The 22795-nt window shown below is 38.0% G+C and overlaps 1 protein-coding gene across 1 annotated transcript in view; it reads right to left on the reverse strand.

Annotated features, from left to right (window-relative positions):
- The window catches only part of ARHGEF38 (Rho guanine nucleotide exchange factor 38), a 139303-nt gene that overhangs the window by 79448 nt on the left and 37060 nt on the right, over positions 1-22795 (reverse strand). The window contains exon 2 of the mRNA XM_065907088.1: positions 15720-15907. Within this exon, the coding sequence (XP_065763160.1) occupies positions 15720-15907 (188 nt within the window). The remainder of the gene's footprint in view (positions 1-15719; positions 15908-22795) is intronic.

A 22795-nucleotide genomic window follows, 5' to 3' on the forward strand; every position in this document is an offset into this window, starting at 1 on the left:
GATAGATTCGATAGTTTGAAAGAAAAAGTCAAGAATGACTCCAGAGTTTTTGCCCAAGCAACTCCCATCTCTACTGAGGAGAGAAAGACTGTAAGGGGAGCAAATTGTAAAGAGAAAATTAGGAACTCCGGTTTAACATTGAATTTGCATTGTCTTGTAGACGATCACGTAGAGGTTTGAATGGGGAGATAAAAATAAGCAAAGCAAACCTTCAGGGAAAATGTCCAGGCTGGAGATACAATTTGTCAACCATCAGCATGTAGATACAATTTAAAGGCATGAAACCAGATCAGATCCTCAACAGAGTGAATGGAGACAAAAGAGAGAAGAGGGCCGTGGACCGAGCCCTGAGCTACTTCAGCATTTACAGGTAAGGATCAACCTGCAAAAAAGACAAAAAAGATTGAGGAGTCGTCTTTGGAACAGTAAGGAGAAAAACATGGGTATGTGGAGTCCTGGGACACAAAAAGAGATCACTTTCCTATCAAATGCTGGTATCATTTTTCTGCTTATGTCTAAAGCAACTGTTTACCGCATAAGTAATTAGCATAACTAATAACAAACTGCCTTCTGTCGTGATCATTTCTAGCACTGCCTTGAAATGTATCTTTGATTGTTACTTGGTTTTTTAATGTGTTTATGAGTCATTTTCTTGACCATATTATGAACTGTTTTAGGGCAGGATCATGACATAAATTTCAATGATTTCCATGCAGAATTCAACAAAGGGCCTAGACACTTTACAAACATTTAATGTTTTGCATATTCAACTAAAATGTTCCATTCTCCATGAAATATTGCCTGCTTAATTTATCTGGAAGTGATCTGTCCCCTCTGTGAACTCCAACTGCATTTATTGTCTGCACTTATCAATTGTTGCTTTGCATTCCAAGTTTTCTTTTCATAACTATGAATCTTGTCACCTCTAACTAGGGATTCTTAACACCTCTAACTAGTCTTTCAATGATGAACGATGAGTCTCACATGTCTTTGTGTACTCCAAATAGCCTCAAATTATTAACTCATGTAATCAATGACCTTGTCTGAATCTAAAGTACCCTAAATAAGTGTTATTAATAAATACATGTTTCCCCAATATATGCTTCCTTTCTGACCTAGTATTTTTTCTTTGGAATCCAGGATTCATGGCCATAGGCACAGCAATGTTCATCTATGCTTAGCTCACATATGCAGAAAGTTGCTCCACATCTCTGGTATCCTGTTAGAGAGGTGTAATAGCATCATTATCATAATCAGAGCCACTGAAATTTTGTTGCTTATTTTTACAGATAAAAGCAAACTAAAATAGTGCTTTATGCATCTTAGTTCTGAGCAGTGAGATGATGAGCATGATCTTGTTACTCAGGTTGAAGGGATGACTTTCCTAGATATTAAAATAGATTTTGCGTATCACTTCTCTCCTTTTTTCAATTTTGAGCTTTTCAGCCCCTGCACTGAAATGGAAAATGCATTCATTTATCTCCTCACTTGGCCTATCAGGTTTCGATCTGGACAATAGATTATAAAACTTAGATAAAACTGTAGTTGCCTTAAAATGAAGCTTATGAGGAGATTAAAAATGTAACAAACTGGGGGAGAGTTTCCATCATAAAACGGTAATTCAAGGAATTTTAAAAATCCCTTATTTTTTGAGCTGAGGCCTTCTGAACAAGCAAAGATAAGAGCTTTTCTTACCTATAAAAAGAAGTTTCACATACTGGAATATTGATGTATCACTTCCATACCCAACTAAATCTGAATCCAATCTGACAGCAAACTGTCTTCCAAGATGACAAAACAGAAAGGTCCCTCCCAGGGAAAATCTGAACAGTGATGACTCAATGTCAGTCACATATTGTATATTAACACGGTGACCTTGTGCTTGGCAGCACTGTTTACTTATGTGATTTTTATTTTTAAATTTAATGTTCCACAACTATAGCCTTTTCCAATCTGATTGACAAACTTTTTAAAAAGTGAGGAAAACTTCATTGACTTTCTTCCCCCCTTTTCTAATGTGGCATCAATTATTTGATCTTATAATGGAGGAACAAAGTCCAGATGATGTAATAAATGTTGAGATTCCACAATGAGTATAAAAATGAAGTCTTTGATCTTAAAAAATAGGGAGTTCTAATCTGACCATATAGATCATGAGATTCTTCATTGTGATGTGATCTTAGTAACTATGAAAATCAGTACTTTTTTAAGGTTTTAAATTTTTTTAATGTATATATGTATGTATTTTTGGCTGCTCTGTCTTCACTGCTGTGCACAAGATTTCTCTGGTGCAGTGAGTGAGGGTCACTCTCTAGTTGTGGTGCATGGAGTTTTCATTGCCCTGGCGTCTCCTGTTGCAATCACAGGCTCTGGGCATTTAGGCTCAGTAGTTGCAGTTCGTGGACTCTAGAACGTGAACTAGATAGGTAGCTGTGGCACATGGGCTTAGTTGCCCCTCAGCATTTGAATCTTCCTGGACCAGGATCAAACCCATGTCCCCTGCACTGGCAGGCAGATTCTTAAATACTGGACCACTAGTGAAGTCCGAAAATCAGTATATTCAGAGGATTGAAGAATATGTGTATCAATGCCTCAAGCAGATTTCCAGCAAAAGTATAGTATTTTAAAATCAGCACATTAGCTCAGAAAAGCCAGTACAAAGCAGAATCAGAAATTCAAATGCATTTCTGAGTCATTGCTCCCAGCATCTCAATTATAGTTAGTAGGAATTGCTTTGATTTACTCAGATTTTTATTTAATATAGCAATTAAAATAAAGTGCTGTGTTTTCTGACTCTCTGGGCAGCTTTTGTTTTTACATTATCAGCCCGGCTTTTATCTCTGCACTCACTCTGTGAAGTCTTGTTACTGAGAAGTTTGATCATAGGAGGTGATGGACTCTACAGGGGAAAGGACTAGATTGAGAAGGAGGTAGAAGTGGAGAGAGGGACCTTAGTTGGCTTTTCCCTCCCTCTGTTTTAAAATATAGAAGTATTTCTAGTATTCTAAGCATAGCACAAGAAAGAGCCAACATATGTGGGAGATTATTAAATAGTAAAAATTTTCTTATAAACAACTTAACATATATCCTTGTTCTAAAAATGTAGTCTTTTCCTCCCTGAAATCACAATAAAAAGAGAATTAATTGGAAAGTTTGGCAAAGTAAATAAGGTAGAGTCATAGAAAAGGTTTTTATTACCATGGAATATTACTCAGCTGTTAAAAAGAATTCATTTGAATCAGTTCTAATAAGATGGATGAAACTGGAGCCCATTATACAGAGTGAAGTAAGCCAGAAAGATAAAGAACATTACAGCATACTAACACATATATATGGAATTTAGATAGATGGTAGTGATAACCCTATATGCAAAACAGAAAAAGAGACACAGAAGTACAGAACAGACTTTTGAACTCTGGGGGAGAACGTGAGGGTGGGATGTTTTGAAAGAACAGCATGTATATTATCTATGGTGAAACAGACCACCAGCCCAGGTGGGGTGCATGAGTCAAGTGCTCGGGCCAGGTGGGCTGGGAGGATCCTGAGAAGTCGGGTGGAAAGGGAGGTGGGAGGGGGGATCGGGATGGGGAATACGTGTAACTCTATGGCTGATTCATGTCAATGTATGACAAAACCCACTGAAATGTTGTGAAGTGATTGGCCTCCAACTAATAAAATAATATTAAAAAAAAAAAAAAAGAAAAGGTTTTTATTCTTGCATATAAAATTTTACATGTATACTAAAAGGATAATATAGTTTAAAAAGAGAAAGAAAAAAAATAAGGGCATTAAAATTTTAAATTTAACTTTTTATTTTGAAATAATGGTAAATTCACATGCAACTGTTAAAAAAAAAATAGAGGGATGACCTTTACAAATTCCTCCAATTATAATATCTTGCAAGACTTGTGTGTGTTGAATTTTGATATATTATAGAGCATATCCACTGGATCATCAAAAAAGCAAGACAGTTCCAGAAAAACATCAACTTCTGCTTAATTGACCATGCCAAAGCCTTTGACTATGTGGATCACAACAAACTGTGGAAAATTCTTAAAGATTGGAATACCAGACCACTTAACCTGCCTCCTGAGAAATCTGTATGCAGGTCAAGAAGCAACAGTTAGAGCTGGACGTGGAACAACAGACTGGTTTCAAATAGGGAAAGGAGTACATCAAAGTTGTATATTGTCACCCTGCTTATTTAACTTACATGCAGAGTACATCACGAGAAATGCTGGACTGGATGAAGCAGAAGCTGGACTCAAGATTGCAGGGAGAAACATTAATACACAGATATGCAGATGACACCACCATTATGGCAGAAAGCAAAGAAGAACTAAAGAGCCTCTTGATGAAAGTGAAACAGGAGAGTGAAAAAGTTGGCTTAAAGCTCAACATTCAGAAAACTAAGGAAGCAGTGACAGACTTTATTTTTTTGGGCTCCAAAATCACTGCAGATGGTGACTGCAGCCATGAAACTAAAAGTTGCTTCCTCCTTGGAAGAAAAGCTATGACCAACCTAGACAGTGTATTAAAAAGCAGAGACATTACTTTGCCAACTGAGGTCCATCTGGTCAAAGCTATGGTTTTTCTAGTAGTCATGTATGGATGTAAGAGTTGGACCATAAAGAAAGCTGAGTGCTGAAGAATTGATGCTTTTGAACTGTGGTGTTGGAGAAGACTCTTGAGAGTCCCTTGGACAGCAAGGAGATCCAACTAGTCCATTCTAATGGAAATCAGTCCTGAATATTCATTGGAAGCACTGATGCTGAAGCTGAAGCTCCAATACTTTGGCCACCTGATGTGAAGAACTGGCTCATTGGAAAAGACCCTGATGCTAGGAAAGATTGAGGGCAGGAGGAGAAGGGGACGACAGAGGATGAGATGGTTGGATGACATCACTGACTCAATGGACTTGAGTTTGAGTAAACTCCGGGAGTTGGTGATAGACAGGGAGACCTGGCGTGCTGCGGTTCATGGGGTCGCAAAGAGTCGGACATGACTGAGCAACTGAACAGAACTGAACTGATTGAACATATTATGAATGGAGTATTGTGATTGCTTGCATATATAAGACATGTCTATGAAAAATCAATATCTTGGTTCTACTTAGTTCAGGGTAATTTCATGGAAGAGATGAGGTTGATTTTAAAGAAAGTTATGGTTAGTCAACTAAGGTGGAATATGTTTGAGGCCTAGAATACAATCTGAAAAATTTGGAAGTTAACAGATACACGAAGAGTAGCTGGGAGTTTCTATGAGACCAGAATTATCCTAATGCCAAAACCAAACAAGAAAAGAAAACAATGGTCCAGTATCTCTCATGAAGAGGGAAGCAAAAATCACCAACAAAATATTAGCAAATCAAATTTTAAAATACATAAAAAGGATTATACATTATAACTGAGTGGGTTTTATCCCAGGTATGCAGTAACAGTTCAATAGTCAAAAATCAGTTAATATAATCCAACACATCAGTGGGCTTCCATTGTGGCTCAGCTGGTAAAGAATCCCCCTGCAATGTGGGAGACCTGGGTTCGATCCCTGGGATGGGAAGATCCCCTGGAGAAGGGAAAGGTTACCTACTCCAGTATTCTGGCCTAGAGAATCCCATGGACTATATAGTCCATGGGGTCACAAAGAGTTGGACACAACTGAGTGACTTTCACTATCACATCAACAGATTAAAAAAGGGAAAAAAATCGTATGATCATATGATAGATACAGAAAAGGCATTTGTCAAAATCCAATGTTGAAGAATTGATGCTTTTGAACTGTGGTGTTGGAGAAGACTCTTGAGAGTCCCTTGGACTGCAAGGAGATCCAACCAGTCCATCCTAAAGGAGATCAGTCCTGAGTATTCATTGGAAGGACTGATGCTGAAGCTGAAACTCTGATACTTTGGCCACCTGATGTGAAGAACTGACTCATTGGAAAAGACCCTGATCTGGGAAAGATTGAAGGAAGGAGGAGAAGGGGATGACAGATGATGAGATGATTGGATAGCATCACTGACTTAATGGACTTGAGTTTGAGTAAACACTGGGAGTTGGTGATAGACGGGGAGGCTTGGCATGCTGCAATCCATGGGGTCGCAAAGAGTCGGACATGACTGAGTGACTGAACTGAACTGAACTGAATGTCCATTCATGATTTCAAAAACCTCTCAATAAACTAGGAATAGAGAGGTATTTCTTCAATTTGATAAAGAATATCTATACAAAGCCTACAGCTAACTTAATGGTGAGAAGCTTGAAGCATATTTACTAAGATCAGGTGCAAGGCAAAAGATGTTCCCTCTTATCACACATTTTCCATGTTGTACTGGAAATTCTAGCAATGCACTAAGACAGAGGAAATGAAAGGTATACAGATTGGGAAGTAAGACATAAAACTGTCTTTACTCATAGATTACACTACTGTCTATGTAATAATACAAATTAATCAACCAAAAATCCTCCTGGAATTAATAAGTGATTACAGCAAGGTTGCAGGTTACAGGGTTAATAGACAAAAGTTAATTGCTTTTCTATATACCAGCAATGAACAAGTGGAATTTGGAATTAGAAACACACCACCATTTACATTAGCATTCCCCAAATGAACTATTTAGATATAAATCTAACAATATATGTACAGGACCTATACAAGGAGAACTAAAAACTCTAATGAGCAAAGTCAAAGAACTAAATAAATGGAAAGACAGTCCATGTTCGTGGACTGGAAGACTTGACGTTATCAAGATGTCAGTTCCTCTCAACTTGATCTATAGATTCAATGCAAACCTAATAAAAATTCCAACAGTTCTTTTGTGGATATTGATAAACTTGTTTCAAAGTTTATATAGTTTATATGAAGAGACAAAAGACCCAGAATAGCCAGCACAATATTAAAAGAGAACAAAATTGGATATCTGACTTCAAGACTTACCACTGAGCTACAGTAAATCAGGATAGTATGGTATTGGTACAAGAAGAGACACATAGATTAATAGAAGAGCCCAGAAGCAGAGTCATACAAATATAGTTAACTTATCTTGGACAATGGAATAAAGGAAATACTGTGGAGCAAAGATAGTCTTCTCAAGAAGTGGTGCTGAAACAACTGGACATCCAGTTGTGAAAAAATGAATCTAGACACAGAGTTTACCCTCTTCACAAATTTAACTTAAAATGGATCACAGAACTAAAAGTAAAATGCAAAACTAAGAAAAACACCTCACATAGGAGAAAACTAGATAACTTTGAGTATAGCAATGACTTTTTAGATACATCAACAAAGGCGTGATCCATGAAAGAAATAGTTGATACATTGGACTTTATTAAAATTTAAAAAAATGAAAGAGTAGGAGAATGAGAAGACAAGTCATAGACTAGGAAAAATATTCCCAAAGACACATCTGACAAAGGACTATTAATCAAATATCAAAGAACTGTTAAAACTCAGTAACAGAAAAACAACCAACCAACTTAAAAAATGAGCCAAAAGTATTAATTGACACCTCAACGAAGAAGATCTCTGGATGACAAATAAGCATATGAAAAAAATGCTTCACATCATATGTTACTGGGGAAATGCAAATTAAAGCAATGAGACACCGTTAGAATGGCCAAAATCCAGAATACTGATAATACTAAATGCTTGTGAGAATATGATGCAACAGCAACTCTCAACCATTGCTGGCAGAAATGCAAAATAGTACATTCACTTTGGAAGACAATTTGGTGATTTCTTACAAAACTCATCATATTGTTACCATATGATCGAGCAATCATGTGTCTTGGTTTTTACCCAAGTGGACTCAAAGCTCATGTCCCTACAAAACTGCACAATGTTGTTCTAGCAACTTTATTCATAATTGTCAAAACTTGGAAGCAACCATGATGCCCTTCAGTAGGTGAATGTATAAACAAAGTGTGGTACATCCAAACAATGGAATACTCTTCAGTCCTAAAAGAAAATGAGCTATCAGGCCATGAAAAGATGAGAAGGAATCCTAAATACATATTACTAAGTGAAAGAAGTCAATCTGAAAAGACTACATACTGTGTGATTACAACTGTAGGACATCCTGGGAATAAGAGAGGATTTTTAGGGCAGTAAAAATACTCTCTATGATACCATAATGACATGTCATTGTACATTTGTAAGATTCCACATGTGTGCATGTGCTAAGTAGCTTCAGTTGTGTCAGACTCTGCAATACTGTGGACCACAGCCGGTCAGGCTCCTCTGTCCCTGGGATACTAACAGTGAACCATCATGTGAACTATGGACTTTGGGTGGTAACGATGTATCAGTGGGCTAATATTCTTCAGTTGTAACAAAACTAACACTCTGGTGTCAGAGTAACAAAACTAATGCTCTGGTGGTGGATATTGATGATGGGGGAAATTATACATGGTGTCAGGCCAATGCAGGAAATCTCCCCTCAACTTTGCTATGAACCAAAAGTGCTCTAAAAAAAAAAAAAGTCTTTAAAAAAAGAGTAGCTGGATAATATTAAAAAAACAGGAGGGGAAAAAAATCACATGGTTACCTGTTAAAAATGAATGACTTATTTTTGGCAACAGTTAAAGTCTTTTAGTGGAGGTGACAGCTAGAGAAGACAATTTTGACAAGAGTCCTTCTATGACACTTCAAAATTCATGACAAAAAATATTTGCTCACCTATGATTTCCTCTTTTTTATGTAGGCAAAGTTTTAACAAATAGCTTTGAGAAGTCTAATTTATCTACCTATTGATCTATAAGGGTTTCCCTGGTGGTTGTATATTGATCTATAAATGAAATATATAAATGAAAAATATAAATAAGATATATATAAATGATATACATTGATCTATAAGTGAAAACTGGGTATATTTTAATAATTATTAGATAAAATATTTCTGTCTTGGTTCTTTTATCTTGTTTTTTAGTGAATTATCAGGATCATAATTCTGCTCTTTGTTCAGTGAGATTGGTGAAATTTCAGTACACGTCATTGTCTAAAATCCTCTTAAGGAGAAGTGGATGTCTAATAGCTGGGCTGAGTGGGGATTAGGGAGGAGATTCAGACAGAACTAAGGTAATCTTAGGACTTCCCTGGTGGCTCAGATGGTAAAGAATCTGCCTGCAATGCAGGAGACCTGGGTTCGATACCTGGAGAAGAATATAGCTACCCACTCCAGTATTCTTACCTGGAGAATTCCATAGAGCAGCCTGGCAGGCTGCAGTCCATGGGGTCACAGAGGTCTGACATGACTGAGTGAAGAGTTTGGTGGTGGTTTTGGAAGGATAATCTCAGAGAGTGCATCCAAGGAGCAAAACTAAAATTGAGAGACAAGCAGGCTGTCCAGTGGGTCTGCTACACAGCCTCTGTGCTCTCTAACCCCTGGGAGCACCGTTCACCCAAAGAGCCATCCAGGGGCTGCATATTGAGGTAGAACCCAGCTTTGAGGGGTCAAGGCAGATACCAGTTATGTCAAATCAGAAACCTCAGATGAGAGGGCAAACTTGAGAAATTCCCAGAACATGTACTGAAGCTGCAGTCCCTTTCATGTAGGACAGCAATGGACTCATTCTGGTGAACAGGGAGTCCTTAAAAATATGGGCACTTGAGACTTCTCTGGAGGTCCAGTGGTTAATACTTCGTGGTTCCACTCTAGAGATTGGTTTGATCCCTAGTTGAGGAACTAGGATCCCACATGCCACGTAGTATGGCCAAAATAAATAAATAGATACTTTTTTAAAAATACAGCAAACTCCAAAGGAAAATAAAAATCATTCCTCAAACTACAATGTAATAACTACAGCTTAAAATTCACAGGACAGCAACTGAGCCATGACCATCTTATTACTGTGTGCATGCTTAGTCACTCAGTCATGTCCGACTCTTTGTGACCCTATGGGTCATGGCCTGCCAGTCTCCTCTGTTCATGGGATTCTCCAGGCAAGAATACTGGAGTGGGTTGCCATGCCCTCCTCCCGGGGATCCTCCCGACCCGGGGATCAAACTCACGTCTCCTATGTCTCCGGCATGGGCAGGTGGGTTCTTTACCACTAGCTCCACCTGGGAGGCCCACATACAGATTTCCATGGCATTGCCAAATTGAACAGAATTTTTATTACCATCATGCATTTACATCCTCCTCCTCCCTGGCTCCTTTCAGAGATGATTTGATCTACTCAATGTTCTCTCCTTACGCATAAGCTTCTTTTTCAGGGTTGATGCCATAGTTTAAGCTAGAGCAGCTTCACTTAGGTGGAGAAGAGGAGCAGGAAGCTGAATTCCCTGGGCCTCGTGGTCCCTTCCCTCTCTTGCACTTTGAAAACAAAGGGCAGGTTAAGGATTTGTCTCAATTCCTTGTCTTTTGTGTGCTCCTATTCCAGGCCTCCCCATACCCACTTTGGACCCTGAAGGAGAGGGTTTTGGTAGGATGTCAGTACCGTGCGTCATAGGCCACATATGTCACACAGTACAGTTGCCATCACAACACCTAGACTTGCATGAATACACTGGTAGGCACCATTTTCCTCTTGAGGGCTCTCCATCCAGAGAGAGCTTGATATTGTTCTCAAATGTATGGTCCTTCAATAAAGAAAATAAAGTATTTCTCCATTTGAATTAGTACTTGTTATTTGTGGTTTAAAATAAAACATGTAAATAAACTTTTCAGGGGGAAAAGTTTCCATAAGGGCATATATATATGGTATGATTACAGTATCATGAAATATTTGGGTATGTTCATATATGTCTAGACAATAAACTAAAATATTTATAGCGCTTATTTCTAAGTGGTAAAGCTATACGTGTCTATTGTCTTCTATATATTTTTTCAAATGAAAATTATTTACAAAGTTGCTGCCATAAAGAGCATCCCAATTTTAACAGGAAATTGCAACTGAGCTCTTGTCATGACAAAATGATTTGTCCTCTTTTCATAAAATACAAAAAGTCAAGTGTAAGTTCACACAATTAGAACAGATATGAACAAATCCAAAATAAACACACATAACTTTCTTGTTACATAAATGAAAACAGACAAAATGTATATTCAAATATATACACATAAATAGAATATCTTTGGAAGGGTAAAAAGAAACTGCTAATGATGTTTGCCTCTAGAAAATGAAACTGAATAACTGTAAGATGTTATTGTGTCCTTGAGATCTTTGGTATTTTTGTATTATGTGAATTTCACAAATAAAAAAAAAAGTAAAAACATGTATTTAAATTCCTCTGACTATTCTTTTCAATCACTTGTTGGTCCTTTCCTTACACAGAAAACTCTGTTCCATTGTTAGATTATTCCAGACAGTCGTCTATACCCTGATTCACTCAAGCAAGTTCACTCAGATAAGCAGAGGGCTTTTCCCAGTTTTCAACTTCCTTCTTCCAATTTTCACTCTTATAAACTGGCTTGCTTCTTTTGGGGCTGAAAAGACATGAATCAGCTGCATAGCTGACATGGAGGGAGTACAATGCGGTGAAGAGTCTTCTCAGCAAGAGAGAAGGCATCCATCACATGACTTCCCAAAGTCCCCTCCAGCCTAACCTGTACATGTGAAATATTTATTTATGCTGCCTCTGGTTTAGCTAAGCATGGTTTGATCATTTCCATAGTAACATGAAAACTATGTATTAATGTCTAAGTTTTGACACTAACTAGTGATAGGTGGCCTATGTGCAAAGTCCATGGTATTGAAACAGGATAGATAGGGGTGAATGTACAAGGACAAGGTGGTAAAGTTAATGGGTTGGTGGTGTAAATTAACTACCTCAGCATGCATAGAGATGCTTGTGAGAATCCTCTGAATTCCTGAACATGTATTTTACTTAACCAAAGCCAAAAGCATAATGAAGTGGGGAAAAGGTGCATCTGACATGAGAAACCTCCATGTTTCTGAGAAACCCCCAACGATTGCTATTATAGCATTAGTGGAGAGGACATAGACTACTGGACTGAAGCTAAATTCCACAAAGAGGAAGGCAGAGAGCACTGAAAGACAACTAGACATTGGGAAGTGCTGGATGTGAAAAATCAACAAGCTATAAATAGAATGACAAAGGAAATATTAGTCAGAATTATGAGAATGGTAATTCAAAATATTAAGAGCCAAAGTTAAACATGCCAATTAAATAAACATGTTACATAACAGAAACATTTCATTTTACGTGGTCTGAAGCACCAAGTCTTAGCATTGCTCCTAAGAGTTACACAGGAAGCAAAATAAGACAACAGAAATAAAAATGCAAGCAAAAATTTAAGAGCATACCCAGGTGTATAGCTCAGCAATGGCATGTATTCTGGTGGCACCAGTTTAATTCACCAGTGTCGCTGATGGTTTAAAATTGAAAACAGTCTAAACAAATGTCTTATTCCATTTGATTAAAAAAAAAAGATGATTAATTCAAAGGAAGGCATTTTCTTGTATATGTAGTCTTTTTTTTTTTTCGTATTGGTCATTAACTCATCAAGGGACAGAGCTTTGCTAAATTGTATTTTAAGACTTGTTTCAGTCACATATGCTTTTATACATATTGAATACTTCAGAGTCAACTTAAAAAAGAGAAAGAAGTAAAGACAGAGATTATAGATAATGCTTTTAGGATCAAGAGAGAGTTTTTGCTTGTGTTTTTTAAGATGGCCGATGATGATGAGAAAAACCCATCCAATAGGCAGAGTAAAATCAATTATATAGGATAGAAAAAGGACACTGGGAGGACCAAAATTCAGGAGTAATATTGAGAGGATAAAATCCTGTGTAGTGGAGAGGTTCTCCTTAATTAGAAGCAGGATCCACCAGCTAGGTTATATGAGTGGAGATGCAGGTAGGTTTAGACTTGTTGAAGAGTGTGTGCACCTTCTTATTGTGACTATTTTCTCCATGAAATGATGGAAGAGGATGCTAACTGAGAGTTAGAAGGAAAAAGAGAGTGTTTGAGGTGTGAGGAGCAAGAAGATACGAAAGAGTCCTTTCAGAGACATTACGGGGGCCCCACATGAAGAAAATGGTTATGAATTTTAAACGAGATTGGTTCAGCTGTATACGGTAAAGGTAGAAAGTACAAAGACAATTGAACTTCATTAAAGGCAGCTTTTTTTCAGGCAAGTAAATGAAAGAGAGCAAGAAAAGGGAATTGAATTCATCTGCAAGGAGTGATTTTACAATGAAGGTGCCATGGAAACTAAACGAGGTGTGGGCTTGATGAACACGTGAAAAGGCAGTGGTGAGCTCAGTAGCTGAGAGGTCCTGGCAGCACTGCTGGAGAAATTGCTCTAGAAATTGCTGAAGACAGGACCAGGGGAGTGAGCTGAAAGAGAGGACATGGGGGTTAGAGAAAGGTAAGCTTGGATTCTGATCCAGAGGGCATGAAGTTACTGGTGGTGATGGTTGTAGGATGTGCCCCGGAAGAGAGTGGCTGAGATGGGAACGTTGAGAAAAGCTCATTGAACATAATGAACAAGTCAAAGAACTGAGTGAGAGGCTGTGTGGATCATTTGCCTGAATGTTGAAATTACTGAAAATGGATGGCAAAATTAGGTAAAGAGTGAGAGAAATTATGGAGGCAGTGTGCTAGGTATATACAATTTTCTGAAGACTAGGAGTAAGGACTGGACCATAAGGGAGGGTAGATATTTGATAGAGTCTGAGGCCACATGCATTTAAAAATCAATATTTGAATAATTATGTAAATAAACACTGTATTAACAACCATGAATATCTGCCAGAATAGTGGTTGCCTCAATGCTGCTAGCTTAAATTAAGTGAAAAATACACCAAAAATACTTTAATATATTTAGCAATGAATAGAGAGCAGCTTTTTATCATGACCGTAAATGTTATTCTTACTCTTACAGAATTACTAAGAAATTTCCAGATTGCACGGGAACAGCAAGAGGATTAAATCAGAATACTAATGAAGTGTTTGGAACAGGACCTGACAAATAGCAAGTACCTAATAAAAAGTCATGAAGGAGGAAAATGAAAGATGACTCCTGATGAAGGGAAAATGTTTTGCCTATTTTGCCTCCTTGCTTTATACATTGGCCTAAATCCAAAAAAAACAAAACAAAACAAAACAAAAAAACCAACATTTTACATCAAAGTTCACCTTGATCTACACTGGTTTTCCCTGATTTTTAGACCAGATACTTTATCTGTTATTTCTGAGAAGAGTTTTTTGTTAAGCCACGTAAACTACTGGGGAAGAGTTATTAATTGATGTTAGAACAACTGACTTACCATGTTTTTACAATCGTGGGGTACATGTTAAGATGCCAAACCCAGAATCCACAAAGTTGGATATATCCGGCCAAAACAAATGAATAAGCCTTAAAGAAAGTTTTGACTTTTTAACTTTAGTCAATGTTAGACGGCAAAAGACAAACTGAGAAAATCAGCTGCAACATGTAGATAAAAGGAGGTTTTATAAAACAATAAGAAAAAGACAAGCCATAACTTTTTTCAAAAAGGCAAAAGGTATGGATATGGATAAGGGTTAAAAAGAAGCAGCTGATGAATACAAACTTGTCAGAAGAAACCTGGTACCTGTCAAAGGGACCTGGCCTTCACTGTTGTTTATAAACCAAAAATGCTCACCTGTAAAGATGACGCAGCAGCATACCAGCTCGAGCAATGTGTGTGGCAATGAAAATCAGAACACTGTCAACTTTTTGGCTTTAAGTTGGCAATTTTTATCAAAATTCTAAGTATGCATATCCTTTGACCTAGCAGTTCCACTCCTAAGAATTTATTCCAGGCAGATAAGGTGACAATACCCAAAACATGTGAGTCTCGGCATCAGTAATGGTAGAAAAACATTGAGAAGTGTTAGTAGTCATGAAAATACATCCAACAGACTGCTGAATGAAACAAGTATGTTACAAAATAGCATGTGTGGTTCTGATTATGTTTATCTATAAAATATATGTGTGTGTTTTGATATGCAAGTGTCCAAACTGATGTCTGAAAGGACGTTTCCAACCATGTAAATAGTGATTATCATTGAACCCTGGAATTCCTGATCATTTTTACATTCTGGTTTATGCTTTTATATATTGTTTGAATTGCATGTGAGGACCACTTACCACCCTAGTGATTTTACATATATGTAAAAAAAATTCTTGTACCTTTATTCTAATTCCCTGAAAAGACCTTGATTAAAGAGGAGGAGAAACATTAACTTATAAACACCTCTAGTTTTGTCTTAGGCCAGTTCTACCTAAGAGATAATTGTTACCTTATATCCAGGTTCATTTCTGTGCTTCATTTTACTTAGCTAATAGGCATAGTTCAATTGAGCTCTCAACGTAAGGGAGGAAAAACCCACATAGTTTTCTCTTCTGAAAACTTGACCATCTTTAGATCCAATTAAGTGCTTTGTTCTTAAACTGTTTAAAAACTCAACCACTCAGTTTGTTGGCAGTTCCATGGGATTTCAAGAAAGAGCACATGGAAATTTCAAAGTGGCAAAAACTGTGAATTTCCATTTCCCTGTTTCTTAGAATACAGATTCCCTGATGCTAGATGCCCCTGCGCTGACAGAAGTCTGAGTCTGGTGATGACTTCTGCTGTCTTGAACCCAGGGCCTCAGGGGAAGGGCCCATTGCTCCTGCCATCACCGTGGTAAAGAATAAGGATCCTCGGATACACCTGGGTTCTGTGATTTCCCAGTTCTGGTGATCCTATTTAGGATGGGGCTGGAGGGACCCTCAAAGTTGCATTTACCTGTTTATTTCTCAAGGGCTGAACCACTTCTTGAACGTACAGCTCTAGGTCATTGAGATAGTCCTTTTCCGTCTGTATCAGCTCCTTGATGATTTTTGCACGCTTTGCCATCATTCTCCGAATCTGATGCTCATCCTCCTGAGTTAGGGTCTCAGCCGTGGAACACCCAGCCTGTGGTGTCATCTTTTCTGTTAAATGAAAATGCGTATTAATATACCTGAGACATTCTGTTAGGATTTCTTCTCCTTTGTTACAAACATCCATCACTGCAGAATTATTAGCAAGGAAGAAGGCTTAGGTATCTTCACCTGTGTTCTTGGGAAGTGATGTGTGGACGTTCTCCTTCAGGCTGGAATGCTGTGAAACTGTAAGCAGGAGTGGGGTTTGAGAATGAATATTTCTAACAAGTCAGTTAAAAAAATACTTGACATGTCTTGTCTTTAAAATATCTCATTGCTATTGTATTAGGTTATAAACCTGATCTTCAGCTAGAGGTAAAAATGTATGAAATCATAGTACGGAACTTCTGGACACATTTGCTTTTAAATCAAGGGAAGATTTTTTAATTTGTGAGTGGAACACTTTCTAATTTTGTATCTATTAAAAATAACTGCCCCTCATTCTCAGTAGGTGGTATGCAAATCTCCATAATGTAGAAAACAATTACATGTGATTGAGATTTGTCTTTCAGTTCACAATCAGAACCCACGAGGAGTGAGGCAGTGGTAGGTTAAATAAATTTCAACCAAGATTTCTTATGGCTCATCTTCAATACTATGCATATCTTGCTATTGCAAAATTTTTGAACTGCCAAATGGAAATATTTGATAAAAAAATCACAGTGCTCAGGAGATGTTGAAATAAGTGGGAAACCTCACATGTAGCCAGGGTTTTATAGAAGGTATAATGTGAGCAAGTTAAGTATCTTCAAGGATGAGTTTCCCACAGGGATGTAAAATTTTGGAAGCCACAAACTAGGTCACAGATGAAATCACAGCAGTGATAGATAGTGGGGCAGCCTGTATGTGTGTCTGTAAATGAATTCCATTTCAGAATTGAAGTCATTACAAACTTAATTTTCATCATAGTCTCTGTAGTTGCAGAAGTAGTTTTATTTCCTTTAAAACAAATATGATTCTAGTAACTGATAAGTAAGACATCTTTAGGGCTTCTCAGGTGGCATTAGTGGTAAAGAACCTGCCTCCCAATGCAGGAAACTTAAAGCGATGCAGGTTTGATCCCTGGGTGGGGAAGATTCCCTGGGGGAGGTCATGGCAACCCACTCCAGTGTTCTTTGCCTGGAGAATCCCATGGACAGAGGAGCCTAGTGGGCTATGGCCTGTAGAGTCACAGGATCTTCTCTTGGCTGACTCCAGAAAGAGCCAAGACAACCGAAGAAATATTATAGCAGAGCTAATGATTCAATGTAAAGAGACTGCCCCCAAAATGTGAAGAGACCCAAGAAGAATTGTGCACTCCTCTCTCTCTTGCTCAGTAATTTCAGGAGTCCAGGCAGAGGCTGGAATGATGCTGTGAAGGTAATTCCATCATTGGTTTGAAAGGTGTACTAGTTTGGTCTTTGGACAATCCTCACTTGAAGGTGAATATGTTTCTGGGTCATTTGCCTGGAAACTATTCTTCCTTCATCAGGAAAGAAGGAATTGACAAATACCATCTAAGAGCACCGGTTTTACAAAGCTTGGGCTATTCAGTGCTAGAGAAATAATCTACATCAGCTATTGAAGGAGAGAATCATGGAAGGAGCTTTCATGTCTTGAACCAAATTTTGAGAATTTTGGGATGCTTGATAATTTATAGTACTCTTATTGGAAGGTATAAAAAGCTTGTCTTTCAGCACCCCAGATTCGAAGGAAAAGTTATAGTGAGATGTCAGTATTGTGAACTATTTTGGATATAAAAGAGGAGGGCAGGTCAGGAGGTGAGGAGATATGCAGTGAGCAGGTTGTATTTATAATCTGACCTTGTGACTTTTGTGAATCTCCTTTTGATGGCTCCTTTTAAAAGCTGGGAGATTGAGAGTCAAAGGGCAAAGTGGAATAACGAGGGTTCAAATAATCTGTCAGTTTTGGGGGACTAGCAAGGAGAAGGGAGTCTTTTCTGATTTTTGGCCAAGAAATATTCCAAAAATACATTCTCAGGTTCTTTTAAGTTCTCGATTCTGGAACTCAATTACTACATACATCAATTTAATTTACTTTACCAATTTCTCCAGTTGCTGCACTTTAAATGTACAATCCTAGATTTATTAATTAAAAATTATATGTTCTAATCCTGCACAGTGTCTTGTTCAGAACCAAGTTAGGAGGTCACAGTGGTGGAAATAGTGTTAGTCAAGATATTTAACTTCAGAAACTTCTCCATTCAGGTATAAAATCCTTCTTGGAGAATTCAGAGTGGCATGATCTTGTGAGCTATCTTTGTTTGCTCTTTTGACTCAAGTTTATTGTGGGAACAAAGACTTACATCATTTTCCTAGCCAGTTTTTTAAGAAAAACGTCTGCATTTCTTAAACCAACAAACTCTTCATGATACACTGTGAGCACAATCTTTGTTGTTATAAGGTCCTTCTTGACGTTTAAAACCTTTATCTTTTAGTTATACAGTGTTTTTACATATACTGTGTTTTTATATAAAACTATTTGTAACACATGAATACAACCAACATAGATTACCAAGTCAGCAGTCAGTTATAATAATCTTTTATTTCTAGATAAAGCCACAGAGGAGCTGAATATTTAGGAAAGAAGGAAAAATAAAACTTCCAAAATGACTATTTTCCAGGAGCTAGCATAAACTAAAAGACTGTGCCAAAACTAAAGGGAAATGGAAGCTAAAAGAACATTTAGATAGTCTTGAAACTTAAGTGGCAGTCCAGTAGTTAGGACTTTTTGCCTTCCAGAACAGAGGGTATGGGTTCAATCCCTGCTCAGGGAGTTGGGATCCTGCATGTTTCATGATACAAGATCAAAACATAAAACAATAGAAGCAATATTGTAGAAAGTTCAGTAGACTTTAAAAATGGCCAACAGCAAAAAAAGAAAAAAAAAAAAAAAAACCCAACCCAAAAAACAACAAAAAAACCCCATTTATTTTGTTTAACCAGAATATTGCTACCCTGTATGAAAACAGTAACATGTAACAGATCCTCAAGTCCAACCTCTTTCTTTCACCCTCAAGTTTTATTTTTCCAGCAGTGATGATGAATTTTCACTATTCTAGCCACAAATTTCATGAGTAGCATATGTGGAAATTCTTGGCCAAGGAAGTTTATGTAAAAGGATTTTGCAGCAGTTTGGGGAAAGGATAATCAGACTTAAGATCAACTTTGCCACTCTTCACAGAGAGAACTTGGTAGATAAAAAGAAGAGTTAACCTTACAGGGCCTCAGTTTCTTCATCTGTAAACTAGGAACGAAAACCATCACCGTATTATCATGAAGGCTGAATTAAATGAGCAACGGTATATGGAAGTTCCATAGGGTCTTTAAAACCACATAAATGTTAGTTATTTCCAGACAGGGGAATAATAGACTTCCTTTTTCTCTACTCTTGACCTTTTCCACCACCTAGGGCAAATAATGATCTCATTATTTTATAGTTATCAACTTGTCAAGAAAAGTGTATGACTTGAAGTGGGTGGACAGCTATGATCAGATGGGAGAGAAGGAGAAATAGGGGCATGGCTCATGGAGAAAATTGAGGCTAGAGCTGATGTTTGGATCCTGGGTAGCTTTCCTGGGCTAGCTGTGTGCGTGGGAAGAACTCTCATCTTTTTGAGGGATGACAAAGCCCCCAGAGGAGGCTTGTGCGGGGCGAGGCTGAGGAGGCTGATGACAGTCTTCACTGATAGCCCGTGATTTGCTTTTGCTTGTGTGTGCTTTCTGCTTTGCTATTGCTGTTGCCATTGCTGCTGCTGTTATGGGGGTGATTTGAAGGAGAGGTAATTAGTTTTTGCAAGCTATAAAATGATATTTTTGAGGTTAAGTGCCTAGGCTTTGTGCCAGACTTCCTGGGTTCAAATTCCACCTCTAACATTAGATCTGTGACCTTGAACAAGTTATTTAACTCTCTGTGCACCAGTCTCCTCCTCTGTAAGTTAAGTGATTGTGAAGATGAAATGAGTTAATGTTTGTTAAATACAACAGTGTCTTTAAGAATAGTAGATACTCGGTAAATGTTTGCTATTATTATTAGAGGCAATTCCTGTTTATTAGCTATAATATAGTTTTCCCTGTATTTTTAGCTGTATTCTAAATTAGTGTGTAACCTCAAAATATTTTCATGTACATGTAAATGTACATCAGAAGTTATAATAGATATTTTTTGGTAAGCATATTATATGTGTATATATATGTATACACACATATATACATGTGCATATATATATCTTTATTCTTTACAATAACAGTATGATTGTCAGACACTGCCATTTATTTGCCTGAGCAATATTTTATTCTCCCATTTTTTAAAAATAAATTGAACCCTGAATAGATAAAAATATTAGATTTTAGATTTTCGATTCTTAGATTCTTTTTCAAACTATGTCTCATTTATGGCAAATAAGATGTTAAACAGAAATCTCTGAGAGGGGTTTCAGGAGTTTTTGAAAAGCAAATTTGGCTGGGATTCTGCTTATTCCATCCTCTTCCCATTATGATTCTTACCTTCTTTTTATTGCCTGGAAGGGGAATGTGAATCCTGGAGGGATGGCAGCCATGATGGAACATGAAGTACTAGTCACAAAGATTAAATCTATACACCATGGATAGCAGTATGTGGAACGATGTGAAGTATCTCTTTACTCCTAGACTTCTTGTACGAGACACTTAAATTTCCATGTGTTAGGTCACATTTTTTTTCTGTCCTTTTTAGGAAAGATTATTCCTATGAGATAGATATTTTGGTATCTAGAAATTTGAGTGCTGCAAATAATGCAACCTACAGTGTGAAACTGGCCTAGCAGGGGAGGAAGGCTTGTCAGGAGGACATTTGTAGTCTGGAGAGTTGGTTATCATTAAAATCCAGTGGCAAAGTATTTGGTAAATCTATATTTCTGCATACCAAGACATATAATTAGAGAATTGGTAGAAAATCAAAATGTTAGCATGTCTTGATTCTTCCTTGTCACTTTCAACAAAAGCTTAACAAATTAGATATGAACTCAGACCACAACTAGCCAATCTATAAGAACAGATGGAAGAAAACAGTTAAAAAAAGATATTCTTCTGGTGGCCTATAATTTAAATAGCCTGAAAGTCCCAAAATTGATTGAAAATGCCAACCACTGCCATTCCTAAAGGAAAGCCCAGGAAATAGTTTTAGCAGGAGCTGAGAATGGTGCCTCAGGGCTGCTTCTTCCAAGAAGAGTACTCTGCCGTTCCAGAGAGGGAAAGCATACCAGTCTGGATAAATGTTAATGGTGTCTGAGAGACTGCCAGCGGCCATCAGGCTAGGGAAAATCTATTAATGCCAGATCCCACCTTCTTGGGCCTCATCCCTGAGTCTGACTCATGGTTCTCTGCTAATATTCTCCTGCACTTCTGAATGGAGAGACTTCTGGGCTTTGGAAAGTATCTCTGGACATTAGTGGTCCTGACTTACCTTTTAATTATTGATATACTTTCTCCTGGTCTCTATAATCTGGATTCTTGCTCACTGTAATAGGCAGAAAATGGTCTTTCAAGGATGTCCACATTCTAGTCCTCGGAACTTGTGAGTATGTTACCTCACTGGCAAAGGAGGCTTTGCTGATGTGACTAAGGTTACAGACTTTGAGATGGGGAAGTTATCCTGGATTATCTTGGTGGACCCAATCTAATCACATTCACCATTCAAAGAAGAAGAGAACAGAGGATAGGTGAAGACTGTGAGGGACTTAACTCACCATTGCTGATTTTTGAAGAGAGGAAGAGGGCCTAAGGGCCAAGGAACGTGAGTGGCCTTTGGAAGCTGAGAACAGGCTGCCAGGAAATAGGTACCAACAGCCTGAAGAGCGAGGAATGGCCTTCCCTCTCAAACCTCCAGAAAGGAGCATGGTTCTATTGACACTTTGCTTTCAGCTGTGAAACTAGTAAGCAGAAACCCTGGACTTCTAACCTACAGAAGCTGAGACAATACATTTGCGTTAGTTTAAACTGCTAAATTTGTGGTGATTTCTTACAGAGGTGATAGGAAACCAGAATCCCTAAATAAGCTGACCCTTGAGAGATCCATCTCTGTTTAGACTGCCCTTTCAAGAACATTGAACTACATGTTGTAAGATTCCTTCCAATTTTCCATGTTCATCACTGAATCTTCCTGAGCTACCTGTCCAAGATTGCCTGCACCACAGTAGCTTGAGTTTTGATAATGAAATAGACATGAGATTGTCAGTTAGATGTTTTCTGTCAACACAGTTTTTCATCTTTGTTCAATGTCTTGGTTTCCAGTGTAGGCCATAAAAACCACCCTTAGACGACAGGTACAGAATTGGGCAGAAATTTTCTATTCGAGAGACATCAGCAGTAAACCAGATAGTTCCCTGTGATCTGATGAATTATTGTCTTGAGTTCACTTTAATGGTTTCCCAGAAGAACCACACAATGGCCCCAGCGGCAGTTACCGCTGTGGCAGTGGCTTTGAAGGTTACGGCAATGACAAAGCAAAGAGAAGAAATGAACAGCTACAGAGGAACGGCACGCCACTTCAGGTATATTCCACAGATCGTGAAAAATGAATCCCAACCTGCTGGTAGAGACTCGGAGAGTTTACAAGACAACAGATAAAACACTTAAAACTCTTTAAATGAATGAACAAGCCTTCAAAAATGGTTAAGAAGTCCTCTGAGGTCCGGAGTAAACTGTAAGGTCAGACCAGGGAATTAAGTTTGGAGCCTGCAACAACCAATTACCTTGGAGACATCTACGGACACTAGTGTCCTGGGAAGGTGGAAACTCTGTGTTCACAGTGAGGAGACAGGACGTGGTAGAGATGGCATCTGGGCTAGGTCTCTGGGCAGTGGGGGGGAGCCTGATTAGACAAAGAACATAAAGCCTGGAACAGAAAGGAAACACACCC

This window comes from Muntiacus reevesi, chromosome 16 (assembly GCF_963930625.1).
Source record: "Muntiacus reevesi chromosome 16, mMunRee1.1, whole genome shotgun sequence".
NCBI lineage: Eukaryota > Metazoa > Chordata > Mammalia > Artiodactyla > Cervidae > Muntiacus > Muntiacus reevesi.